General features: G+C 43.7%; 1 protein-coding gene across 7 annotated transcripts in view; it reads right to left on the reverse strand.

Moving 5' to 3' along the window:
- The window catches only part of MATR3 (matrin 3), a 37,929-nt gene extending 27,327 nt beyond the window's left edge, over positions 1 to 10,602 (reverse strand). For 2 of the 7 annotated variants that reach the window (XM_023195266.2, XM_023195251.2), the window contains exon 1: positions 10,447 to 10,602. Coding sequence is in view for 2 of the 7 variants with exons in the window: in XM_023195276.2 (XP_023051044.1) it covers positions 10,224 to 10,271 (48 nt within the window). In the remaining 5 variants the exon portion in view is untranslated. Of the gene's footprint in view, positions 1 to 10,223 lie in introns of all 7 variants that reach the window. The other 5 variants (XM_023195276.2, XM_023195256.2, XM_023195260.2 and 2 more) reach the window with 5 other exon arrangements.
- Positions 10,603 to 13,470: the final 2,868 nt, after the last annotated feature.

Below are 13,470 nucleotides of genomic sequence, written 5' to 3' on the forward strand. Positions count from 1 at the left end.
TCCAGATCTAAATTTCCTTAAAGATTACCTGTAAGTCCTTAGTCATTCTTTCAGAGGGTTATTTAGCCTAATTACTAAAATAAGCGCAAGCCAACTTTGGTTTCTTAGAAGATATTAGAAAAAAATGAAAAGATCTTAAGTTTTTTTTTTTTTAAAGACAGTGTCTGACTCCTCCATTGCCCATGCTCACTGTAACCTCTGCCTCCCAGGCTCAAACCATCCTTCCACCTCAGCCCAACCAGCTGGGACTACAGACACCCACCACCATGCTCGGTTAATTTTCACAGCTTTGATAGAGGTTTTCACCATGTTGGCCAGGCTGGTCTCGAACTCCTGGGCTCAAGCAATCCTCCTGCCTTGGCCTCCCAAAATGCTAAGAGGTATCTACTACTCTACATGGATCTTCAGCTATGCTTTCAACTGTGTGAGATAAACACTCCTTTAAATAATTTTTCTCTGGCAGGGCACGGTGGCTCACACCTGTAATCCCAGCACTTTGGGAGGCCAAGGCGAGCAGATTATGAGGTCAAGAGATTGAGACCATCCTGGCCAACATGGCGAAACTCCATCTCTACTAAAAATACAAAAATTAGCTGGGCATGGTGGCGCGCACCTGTAGTACCAGCTACTCAGGAGGCTGAGGCCAGAGAATCGCTTGAACCTGGGAGGCAGAAGTTGCAGCGAGCTGAGATCGCGGCATTGTACTCCATCCTGGGCCACAGGGCAAGAATCCGTCTCAAAAATCAAAACAAACAAAAAAATAAAATTTTCTCATCTCAGTCTTTGTAGTCAGAACTAAAAAAAAAAAAAAACCCACACACAACTAATTTGAGATGGTTTACCCATAAAACTATAAAAGATTATTTGTGGTTTAACTATAAAAGTAGGGATACGTGGGGAAAAAAATACCTTCGTGACATTATTTTAATCCTTTAACTTCACATTGAAACTTACAAGCAACAGCTAGAAAACTACAGTTTCTTGTGTTCAGATTTTCCAAATGTTCTGTCAAGGCCAATCACCTTGATCATATATTAGCTTATTCATGTGAAAATATACCAAATACGTTTTAGACAGCAATCAACAATACCAATTTAGTAAAAATGTCTTAACCCATGTCACTGGCAGATGGTAGACATAGTTGACTATCAGTAATTTCAAAGCAGCATCATTTGGAAAGGCAACTGCTTGATTTTTGTCGTAAATCACACAAAAATATTGATTCCTGTGGTCAGGACTTTCAAACAAGCATCCAACTTATTTTCAATTCAAGAACAGGTTTCAGTTACTCTTTAAATTTTTCTTCATTTATTAAATTTTGTAATGGTTTTATAAAGAACTTACCATAGTTTCCATTTTAAAGGTACTAGAAGTTTTCATTTTAATGTTGGTGTATATAGTATTTCCTAATATATTCTGTAACAATGATTTCACTTAAGGGTTTGTTTTTTGAAGTGTGCTGAGGAACTACTCCATTTTTTTTCCTAGAGTTTCAGCCACTTTCAAATCTTATGCTATGTTTTCGAGTGTCACAATCTCATCTCAGTATGGCATGTACCTTGAGTGCCTTAAGTTTTTAAAATAGGCCAGGCGTAGTGGTTCACACCTGTAATCCAGCACTTTGGGAGGCCACGGCGGGCAGATTACCTGAGGTCAGGAGTTTGCAACCAGCCTGGCCAACATGGTGAAACCTCGTATCTACTAAAAATACAAAAATTAGCCAGGTGTGGTAAAGTAGCACATGTCATCATACAATAGAAAAGATAAAAGAGTGTAGTGCCAGGAAGGCTGAAAAACAAGCCTGAGTATTTTCAAAAGTGCTTTAAGACCATTGCTCTTAATCCATCTAACAGATGTGAAATCAACTTCTAGTCCACTTCTTGATCCTTAGGCTAATTAATAAGAGTGTTGCAGAGTGGCATCAGCTGCTGAGAAGATAGAACACTACTTGTTAACCAGTGTAAGAAACTCCCACTCAGACCTGAAATAATATTGTCTTCCTAGATTTAAATTTGTTTCCCAGTGACCTTCAATCAGGCAAGAAATAGTTTCTGATTGAAACTACACAGAATTGATGGAGTAAACCTGTCTCACAAGATAGAAAGTTACCCTGTTTACCTGATGATGTTCATTGTCTATGTGATCTCGACAGAAACTTGGCTCTCTACTTTCTTCTCTGCTTAAGCAAAATCAGTGATTTCTTTCAAGGCTCCATTCTGGGCTGGGTGCGGGGGCTCATACCTGTAGTCCCAGCCCTTTGGGAGACTGAGGCGAGAGGATCACTTGAGGTCAGGAGTTCAAGACCAGCCTGGTCAATATGACAAAACCCCATCTCTGCTAAAAATACAAAAATTAGCCAGGTGTGGTGGCACATGCCTGTAGTCCCAGCTACTTGGGAGGCTGAGGCAGGAGAATCACTTGAACCCGGGAGGTGGAGGCTGTGGTGAGCCAAGACTGTGCCACTGCACTCCAGCGTGGGTGACAGAGTGAGACTCTGTCTCAAAAAAAAAGGCTCCATTCTGTATCCCTAAGAGCCCTACTCTCTTGACTTCCATCAACATTTGTACAACTTTTATTTCATACATACTAAATTTGGGGGGCCCAAAAACCTTCACGTGAATCCTGGTTCTATTACAAACAGCTGTGTCATCTTGAGCCAAAAAGGGTGGGGGGAAATAAAAATAATACCTACTTCATAAGGCTGTAAAGACTTGATAAATTAGGCCAGGCACAGTGGCTCATGGCTGTAATCCTAGCACTTTGGGAAGCTGAGGTGGGATAATCACTTAAGGCCACAAGCTCGAGACCAGCCTGCCCAACGTGGGGAAACCCTGTGTCTACTAAAAATACAAAAATGAGCCGGGTGTGGTGGCAGGTGCCTGTAATCAATCCCAGCTGCTTGGGAGGCTGAGGCAGGAGAATCACTTGAACCCAAAAGGCGGAGGCTGCAGTGAGCTGAGATCGTGCCAATGCACTCCAGCCTGGGCAACAAGAGCAAAACTGTCTCAAACAAAACAAAACAAAACAAAAAACCACCAAAAATTAGCCAGGCGTGGTGGCATGTGCCTGTAATCCCAGCTACTGGGGAGGCTGAGTGAGGCAGAAGAATCACTTGAACCCCAGAGGCAGAGGCTGCAGTGAGCCAAGATTGCACCACTGCACTCCAGCCTGGGTGACAGAGCGAGACCGTCTCAAAAAGAAGACCTAATATATTAGTCTACATAAAACATCTAAAATAGTGTCTGGCACAAAGCACCATAGTAATCATCTCATTTGGTGTAATCTGATCCTCATAAAACTAAGAAGGTAAAATCTATTTTTCTTTATTTTTAGATGAGAAAAACTTTGAGGTAAAAGGACTGAAATCCAAAGACACATGAATAAAGAGCTTATAAACTTTTTATCTGCACCATAGTCTCTTTTCATGTGTCAACTTTAATGTCATATTAGTAACCAGGTACTAGCTTTCAAAAACAGATTTAAAACCTGGTAGTAACGGCTGGACGCAGTGGCTCACACCTGTAATCCCAGCACTTTGGGAGGCCAAGGCGGGCAGATCACGAGGCCAGGAGATCGAGACCATCCTGGCTAACACAGTGAAACCCCACCTCTACTAAAAATACAAAAAATTAGCCGAGCATGGTGGCGCGCGCCTGTAGTCCCAGCTACTGGGGAGGCTGAGGCAGGAGAATGGCGTGAACCCGGGAGGTGGAGTGTGCAGTGAGCCGAGATCGCGTCTCACTCACTGGTAGTTAACTTTTTTTTTTTTTTTGAGAGGAGCCTCACACGAGTTGCCGGGGGTTGGGGTGCAACGGCGCAATCTCAGCTCACTGCAACCTCCACCTCCCGGGTTCCCGCAATTCTCCTGCCTCAGCCTCCTGAGTAGCTGGGATTACAGGCGCACACCACCACAACAGGCAAATTTTCTGTATTTTTTAGTAGAGACAGGGTTTCACCATGTTGGCCAGACTGGTCTTCAACTGCTGACCTCGTGATTCACCCACCTTGGCCTCCCAAAGTGCTGGGATTACAGGTGTGAGCCAACTGGTAGTAACTTTTATCAGGTAAGATAAAGAACAATACACTATACTGCAGTAATTCTAGTAAAAGAGGACAAACTAAACATCTTCCTTCTTCATTCTCTATTGCCAACGTGTTTAAATCACCCTTCAACCTGTCTCCCATCCAAGCACTAACCAGGCCCAACACTGTTTAGCGTCCAAGATCAGATGAAATCAGGTGCATTTAGGGTGGTACGGCCATAGACCTTATCTTTCTATTCTCTCTGCCATAATCTTAGCTCTGCTTTTTAGCTGGCCTCCTAGCATCAAAGCTCATATCTCATCATCTTTCAATATAAACAATCTGAACCATCACTCATTTCACACTCTCCTGGCTCAAAAACCTACTACTCCCTACCACTTACCACATGAAATCCACACTAATTTCCCTTTTTTTCCCCCCCAAGACAGGGTCTTAATCTGTTGCCCAACGCAGCGGCACAATCTTGGCTCACTGCAGACTCAATCTCTCGGGCTCAAGTGATCCTCCCGTCTCAGCAGGGACCACAGGCACGCACCACTATACCCGACTAACTTTTTACATTTTTAGTAGAGACAAGGTCTCACTATGTTGCCTGAGCTGTTCATGAACTCCTGGGCTCAAGTGATCCTCCTGACTCAGCCTCCCAAAGTGCTGAGGTTACAGGCATGAACCACTGTGCCCTGCCTCACATGTAATTTTCAATGCCTTTCATATATTGGTTCCGTTCTACTTCTTTAAGCCTTTTCCTCAACCATAACCAAACACCTTATAGAAACGTCTGCTTGCTATTGCATTTACAGAAACTACTCAATGCTTGTGTAAATAAAATTAATAGCTGGGATGCATCCCTCTCTCATTTCATGTAACACTAATAATTTTCTCAAGGCCCACCACCTCCTTTTAATCATTCAATGTATTATACAAACCAATGTATATAAAAATATGAAACAGAACATTAAAAAGACCTTGGAAATAAATCTACATAGCAATTTCAAATGACTCCCTCCCCTTGTTTTTAAGTTTGACTACTTAATGTATGTACCCTTAGAAAGTGTTAATTTTGCATTTCTGAACTTTAAGCAAATCGACTTCAAATGTACTGTTCTGACTTACTTTTAAAAACTGATTTATCCACAACTGTGACTTAACCCTACATTTTCACTGCAATATAGGTATCATTACATATGCATATGTACTTATCTATTCTGCAGATGATGAACATTTAGGTTGTTTTCAATTTCTTGCCATTACCAAGAACAATGCTAATGTTTCTTGGTGTCCCTTGGTGCATAACTGCAAAACTTCCTCCTCCATGGTGCTCTTCCAAAATACCACAGCCCACACAAAAACAGACACAAGCATTAAAACTGATAAGCTTTTCTAATCTTTCCAGTCACTTATCTAAAAATCTCTCAACTCATAGGCTTATCTCTCTGCTTTAGTTTTAATTATCCACTAAATTTTTCTACACACAAAGAATATTTGGAGTTCAAATGTTTGTATTGCTTTTCTTTTTGAGACAGTCTTGTTCTGTCACCAGCCTGGAGCACAGTAGCACGATCTCGGCTCACTGCAACCTCCGCCTCCCAAGTTCAAGCAATTCTCCTGCTTCAGCCTCTTCAGCAGCTGGAATTACAAGCACACGTCATCACGCCCGGCTAATTTTTGTATTTTTAGTAGAAACGGTTTCAGCATGTTGCCCAGGTTGGTCTCGAACTCCTGGCCTAAAGTGATCCGCCCACCTCAGCCTCCCAAAGTGCTGGGATTACAGGTGTGAGCCACCATGCCCAGTCAAATGTTTGTATTTCTTTGACATCACTGTTCTTTCTCCAACTACTGCTTAAGTTGGGTGCTCAAATAATTGACTTTTAATTTTCACATATGGTATAGGTTCCTGTGTGTTACTATACCAAAGGGGGATGCTTACTATCCTAACAATCCTCACAAAGGAGGAAAACAACCAAATGCTTCATCCTAAAAGACCTGAAAGTTATGCATCTTCATGAACTAAATGCAGATGATACTGCTCCCTAATATTAATTAAATGATTACTTTCCATACTTGTTGCATTTACTGCTGGCCAAGACATTTACCATAGGCACTGTTTGCTTTTACTTTTCTTATCCATCTGCGTAGGAAAGAACTACTCTCTCCTGTCCCACAGGCACCCTCTCCTCTTGCTTTCCTACTAACCTGTTTTTTTGCCTGAGAACAGGGTATCAACAACCACACGTTAGTGGGATTCTAGATTAAAGAGAATGTCACATAAGATGTTTTTAAGGTTTGCGGGGACAGGGGGGACGGGTAAGCAAGCATACTTTAAATTTTGGAATAGTTTAAAAGTTTTTTCAAACCTAAGCTTTCATTAGTACTTCGGTTTTTTTTTTGTTTGTTTTTTTTTTCCCCACTTGCAAAGAACCTTGAGCTTTAATCTATACAGAGAACAGGGCTTAATGCACAACTGGAAAAGCATACCAAAGCTGCATCACATCATTGGCACTCCGCACTCCATCCACACGGAAGTGCCACAGTAATAAATTACATTCAGGTTAGGTCAGATAACAGCACTTTATCATGTAACTTTTACTGTATTACAAATAGGCTTATAATATAAACGTGTTAAGTTAAAACCTAAAACTTACAATTTTTTAAATTACATATAAAACCCCTTTAAAGGTACATAGCTAAAACTCAACCCATAGGCTTGTTTTCTGTTTTACTTTTAATTATCCATTAATCTTTTCCACACAAACTTTTATCAAGAACTTCAGAGCCCTTAATCTTAACGATCCAATGAGAAAGGTTTGCTACATAGCTAATAATTATAAATTACAGCACTTTATTTCCTGAACAGCGCTGTGCCTTATAGTAACCAATCACATACACAGAAAATGGCAAAAACTACAAAACTACACTCCCAGCCTATAACCCTTCCAATTAACCTCAACAAACTTAGCACTGTCCATCCCAAATGTTAAGTCAATCATCCACTTTAATTTTTTTTGAGAAAAAATTAAACATTTAAAATTGAACATAAAAAATGAAACACTCCAGTCTGTTGCCCAGGCTGGAATGCAGTGGCGCCATCTCGGTTAATTGCTACCTCCCCCTCCGGGGTTCAAGTGATTTCTCCTCCCTCACCCTCCCAAGTAGCTGGGATTATGTTATAGGTGCCTGCCACCACGCCCAGCAAATTTTTGTACTTTTTAGTAGAAATGGGGTTTCGCCATGTTGGGCAAGCTGGTCTCAGAACTCCTTACCTCAGATGATCCGCCCGCCTTGGCCTCCTAAAGTGCTGGGAACAGGCCACCAGCCACAATTACCCACTTTCAGAACCTGTTGCCACAAGTGTGGGATAACTGTACTGTAATTCTAACTAAAGGAGGTATATAAAAGCAAGTATCCCTAACTAAAAGATGTTCAAAGAACATCTATTACTCAATTCTTTGGCGGCAATTCATATTGTAAGCTAATTAGTAATATTTCCAATAATCATGATTTTAACATTTTTGCGTAAGAATGATTCATTCCTGTGTTTGCTTATACCTAATATCCAAAATGTTACACAAGTACTGCTTTCTGTCACTTCTGAGTACTTTTCACTTCAGACTTGAAGCAGCTAGTTTATGTCTATGCCAATTTCCCTTAAAAATACAGAAGATTCTAGTATTTTAAGCAGTTACAGCATTTACAAAACGTTTTTCATTTTTTTCTCTCATTACAAAAGTAGATGTTATTTCTCGTGGTAAATTCAGAAAAACATCAGGAGGAAACAGAAATCATCCGTAATGCCAACATCTGAGCAAACATTTCGGAGTATATCTCTATTTTCATGTTTTACGTTGTCCTTTAAAAAACAATTGAACGACATTAGCAGTTTTACAACATTTTCCTTTCCAGTTAAAACTATATAGCATTACCATTTTCCCATCACACTCTCCACCTAAAATACTGTTTTAAGTAGCTGTATAGATTTCCATTTCCACAATAGAATTAGCAGATTCCCAAAACTTGAATCTTAAAACTAGTATTAAATTTATATATGCAAATCTGACACATTACTCCCTTAGGATAAATTTCTGTAAGCACCGTCTTTCCATTTTAAGCCTATTATACTATGAAGGAGTCTGAATTAAGATCTAAGAGCTCCGAGAGTTCGACACCAGCCTGGGCCACATAATGAGAACACATCTCTACAGATGATCAAAAAATTAGCTTGGTGTGGGAGCGCGCGCCTGTGATCTCAGCTACCCAGGAGGCTGAAATGGGAGGATTACTTGAGCCTGGGAGGTCGAGGCTGCCCTGAGCCAGTGATCACGCCACTGCACTCCAGTCTGGGCAACAGAGCGATCCTGTTTCAGAGAAAAAAAAGATCCAAGGCCTCTGTAGACCACACTGGCAGCACTACTACTATTGCAACCGGTCACGACCTATCCGGGCTTTAACCTTCTCTTCTATAAAATTAAGGATTTGAACTACGTGATGCTCCTAAAATATGACATCATCATTGCACTCCTCAGTAAAAACCATTAACTGACTTGCAATATTAGCGTTTACAAACTCTAAAAGCATTAGTAAGAAAATTAGTATGTTTAAAGACAAACAAATGCACAGATCAAGGAGTGGTTAAATCCTTCCAAATTAGTTCAAAATGTGATAACAAAAGCTGTACACGGCTGAAAAATATATAAAGATGATAAAGTGAAACTTCCCTGGGCTAAGTACAAAGTAATGTTCTAAGTATATACTGTTAAGTCCAAAGAAAGAAACACAAATTTAAAGCATTTCAACACACACATCTGGCTAAATGATCTTTTTCAAATCTTACATAACCAACAAGAATCTTCATGTAGTATTTTAATGTTGTTTAATTTCGAGTTTGCGAAAACATTGTATTTAAGTGGAAAAGGCATCATTCAGAGCGTTTTTTCAACGAAAATGTCTCAGGCCCTTCTTGCTTTTTAAAACAATACTAATGTGAAAAACAACGTCGACAGACTGCGTAGATGACTGAGCCATTAGTAAAGATATTTTTAAAGAGAAATCTTAAACATTTAAAAAATTTAAAATAGCCTGAAACATCATTTTTGTCCGCATAGTCAACTGTTTAGATTTCCCTGGGAGAAAAATGTATTTTACCGACTACTCAGAAACCTTAAGCCAAGGTTTAAAACACAGAATGCAGCATCAATACAAAATCTCGTGACCACTACCTACGAAATCAACAATTCTTCACATTATTCCAGCGCGCCCGAAAGACTAGACATTTCAGAACCACCATAATCGTTCTAGAAATGTCTGGCTGAAAAACTCCAACTGATCCAATAGAAATATTCCACACAGAACATGGCCACAGAGCAGGATAAACACCTAGGGGATATTCATCCACGGTAAATGCAGAACACAGAACATGGCACAGAGCTTGAAATGCAAAGAATGATGCGGCGACTACACCACGGTACTCCAAAACCCTTTGTCTGGAAACCGGAAGGTCCCACACCACACGATCCTCTCTACAGGAACCAGAACTAATAGTATTTTGATAAAGAGAAAAAGGATGTGAGGTGACTTACTAAACAAGCGAAAATCACCCGCCTCGCAGCGTACTGCAGGCGGCTAGCTCCACGACGCAGTACGAAAAACAAGCGTTAACGTTTCATTTTTCGGCCATTTTTACGCGATGGGGGGCGGGGAGGAATTGTTTCTGATGTCCAACTAATGCCGCGAGCGCGCGCGTCTGGGCTGGGACTCTTAGGGGGCGCTCTCAGGCGATGGGCGAGGAGCGGCGTGAAGGCCGTGACACCGGGAAAAGAAAGAAACGCTGCTCAAACAGCAGGCTCTTCGGAGTCTGCGAAATCCTCCATTTTGGGGAACATTTTCAGAGAAAAAAAGGCGAACGGGTTATTTGGGACCAGCGCTACCCAAGGACTTGGCTATCTTAACCATCCTCCCCAAACGGCATGCCCCCAATAGACAGTCTGTCCCTCAGGCCTCGAGCGAGCTCCTCCCTCCTCCTCAGCGCCGCGGCCCGCGTGTAACGGGCTAGTCGTCCCGCCCCCGCCCACAACGAGCCCAGGACGCGCGGGAAGCTCGGCCGGTCAGCGCACCTCCTGACCCCCAATCTCCCGCCGCACCCTGGGCCCTCGGCCGGCCGCGTGTTTCCCTCCCGGACCGCTCACCTCCACCGCCCGAGAAGGCTGGTTGCGCCGCCACTGCGCTCCTAACATGGCGGCCGCCGATCAGGCGGCTCACATACGCAGCGCGGAGGGAGGCAAAGCGGGAGCGAGCAAGAAAGGCGCGCCGCCGGCTTCCCACAGCCCCTGTCGCCGTCGTTGTCCCCTCCCGGCGGACACGGAGAGCCCCCAGCCACCCCACCCCGACTCTTACCCGCTTCACGCCTACCTTAGGAAAAGGGAGAGGGAAAAGGAGAGGTACCTCTCTCCCAGCGAGCGGGACGCGGAGGCTCCCACAATCCCCCGCAGCAACGGCGCTGGCGAGAGGTGGCGGCAGCGGCTGCAGCCCAAGAACAAACCCACTCTCGCGAGAGAGCTCGCCCCCACCCCCTCGGTCCGGTTCGGCGCGCGCCAGGCCCCTCCCCCTACTCGGCGCGCGCACCTCGCTCGCGCCCTAGCCTGAGGTAGTTGTTCTTTAATCCTGGAGATCCTCTCCGTCATCCAGCTGAGGCGGGAAATGGAGGAACATCCGTGGCTTACGAGTTCGAGTCCCATTCCCTAAAAGGCTGTTTGTCAACCTCCTGAATAGCATAATACAAAATTTAAATAGAGTATGCGTTAGAAGCGATTCGCGAGTCCCTGGCTTAGACCCGACTTTTATGCTATCTGGTTGTTCAGTTTGCCAAGGAATGGTGGAAAGCGCCAGATATTGGGGCCACAAAGGCAAAACGATACAATTTTGGCTGGTTTTTATTTAAGTATGTCTATTTATAATTTATTTATTTGTTTATTTGAGGCAGGGTCTCGCTGTGTCGCTCAGGTTGGAGTGCACTGGCGTTATCATGGCTCACTGCAGCCTCGAACTCCTTTCCTCAAGAGATCCTCCCACCTCAGCCTTCCCAGTAGCTGGGACTACAGGCTCGCACCACCACACCCAGCTAATTTTTTTTATTTTTATTTTTTCCGCAGAGACGGGGTCTCTTATTTTGCCCAGGCTGGGGGGAACTCCTTGGCTCAAGCGTTGCTCCCGCCTCCGCCTCTCAGCATTCAGCATTGGATTAAAGGCGTGAGCCTCCACGCCCAGCCAGCTGGTTTTTGGTTTTTTTTTTTTTTTTTTTTTTTTTTGAGAGGAAGTCTCGCTCTGTCACCCAGGCTGGAGGGCAGTGGCCGGACCTCAGCTCACTGCAAGCTCCGCCTCCCGGGTTTACGCCATTCTCCTGTCTCAGGCTCCCGAGTAGCTGGGACTACGGGCGCCCACCACCTCACCCAGCTAGTTTTTTGTATTTTTTTAGTAGAGACGGGGGTTTCACCGTGTTAGCCAGGATGGTCTCGATCTCCTGACCTCGTGATCCACCCGCCTCGGCCTCCCAAAGTGGCCAGCTGGTTTTTAAAATCAAGAATTCTGTGCAGGAGGGTCGTTGAGGCGGAGGACGGCGAGCCTTTTCCCTCGGAAAGACCACCGCCGCCTTTTGGTGAATTTGACTGCACCCTTGGGATTGAGGTACTGGTTAGGTACCCAGGTTGGCGGGATTTGAGCTCCGGCCTTCAGAGGCTTAAGTAAATTGTTTGGAGACCTAATCTGGCTGCAACTCTCTCCCCAACCATCCTTGCAGAACTCCGCATCTGGAGAGTTGGGAATTTTCCAGCACAGTTAATGGTTATAATATGGAGTGCTTTCTATAGGGTGGGCAATGCAATAAGCAGTTTACACATAACCCTACAATAACCTTGAGAGGCGGCTACTAGGGGATACCATTTGGTAGATCACAAAACTGAGACATTAAAAGGTTATGTAATTTGAGGCACGGTAGATGGCGCCTGTAATCCCAGCACTTTGGGAGGCCGAGGCGGGTGGATCACTTGAGTTCAGGAGTTCCAGACAAGCCTGGGCATCATGGCAAAACTCCGTCTCTATAATAATAATAATAATACAAAATTAGCTGGGCGTGGTGGTGCACACCTGTGGTCCCAGCTACTCACCTGGTACAGAGGACGGGGCTGAGGATAGTTTGAGCAGGAGGGGGAGGTTGCCTTGAGCCTAGGGCACTACTGCACTCCAGCCTGGGCTATAGAGTCAGACACCGTCTCAAAAAAAGAAAAAAGAAAAAAAAAAAAAAAAAGGTTATGTAATTTAACAGAGGTGAAAAAGCTAGTCAGTGGAGTCTTGATGACTCAACAAGGCACAACCTGAAATGGCATAGCCATAAAAATGAAGTTACTTGGCCATGTGGTGACTCACGCCTGTAATCCCAGCACTTTGGGAGCCCAAGGCAGGTGGATTACCTGAGGTCGGGAGTTCCAGACTAGCCTGACCAACATGGAGAAACCCCCATCTCTGCTTGAAATACAAAAATTAACCGGGCTTGGTGGTGCGTGCCAGTAATCCCAGCTACTCGGGAGGCTGAAGCAGGAGAATCGCTTGAACCCGGGAGGCGGAGGTTGCGGTGAGCCAAGATCGTGCCATTGCACTGCAGCCTGGGCAACAAGAGTGAAACTCCGTTTCAAAAAAAAATGAAGTTACCATCTCAGGACAGGGTAAATTGTTTTATCTACAAAATAAGTAGTAAGCCACTGATTCACAATATTACTTTATCTCAATCTAATTTACTCAGTGATACAAGAAATATTTCTTGAGTACCTACTGCGTAATATATTAGGCCTCAGGCAAACAGCAGGAAAGGAGACAAAAGCACTGCCCTCATGGAGCTTACACTTTATGCAGACTTTGAACCAATAAATATGTGTGTATTTGAGATGAGTGAATAATCTGAGGGGATGGGAAGCTTTCGTGAGAAACTGAGGTTTGAGTTAATATCTGATGAGTAGGCAACTAACTAGGTGAAGGGAATAAAGCATCCCCAGGCAGAGGGATCAGAATGTGTGAAAACTCTGAGGTAGACTTTGGGAAACTGCAGATTTTTTTTTTTTTTTTGTATTTTGTTTATTTTTGGAGACAGGGTCTTGCTCCGTTGCTCAGGCTAGAGTGCAGTGGTGTGACCATGGCTCACTGCAACTTCCACCTCCCCAGTTCCAGCAATCCTCCCACCTCAGCCTCCTGCGCATAGACATTAAAAAGGGCTGGAGATGTAGGAAAGGGCCATTTCCCTGGGGTTACAAATTCAAATGCAGAATCTAAGATAAACTGGGTAATACAAGTCCTATTTAATACTATCCAACACAAGTTCAGTTGCGGACACATGAATTTTAAGGTAAGGATATGGATTTAAGGTAAGGATATATGGGTCTTGAGCTC

This window comes from Piliocolobus tephrosceles, chromosome 4 (genome assembly GCF_002776525.5).
Source record: "Piliocolobus tephrosceles isolate RC106 chromosome 4, ASM277652v3, whole genome shotgun sequence".
Classification (NCBI taxonomy): domain Eukaryota; kingdom Metazoa; phylum Chordata; class Mammalia; order Primates; family Cercopithecidae; genus Piliocolobus; species Piliocolobus tephrosceles.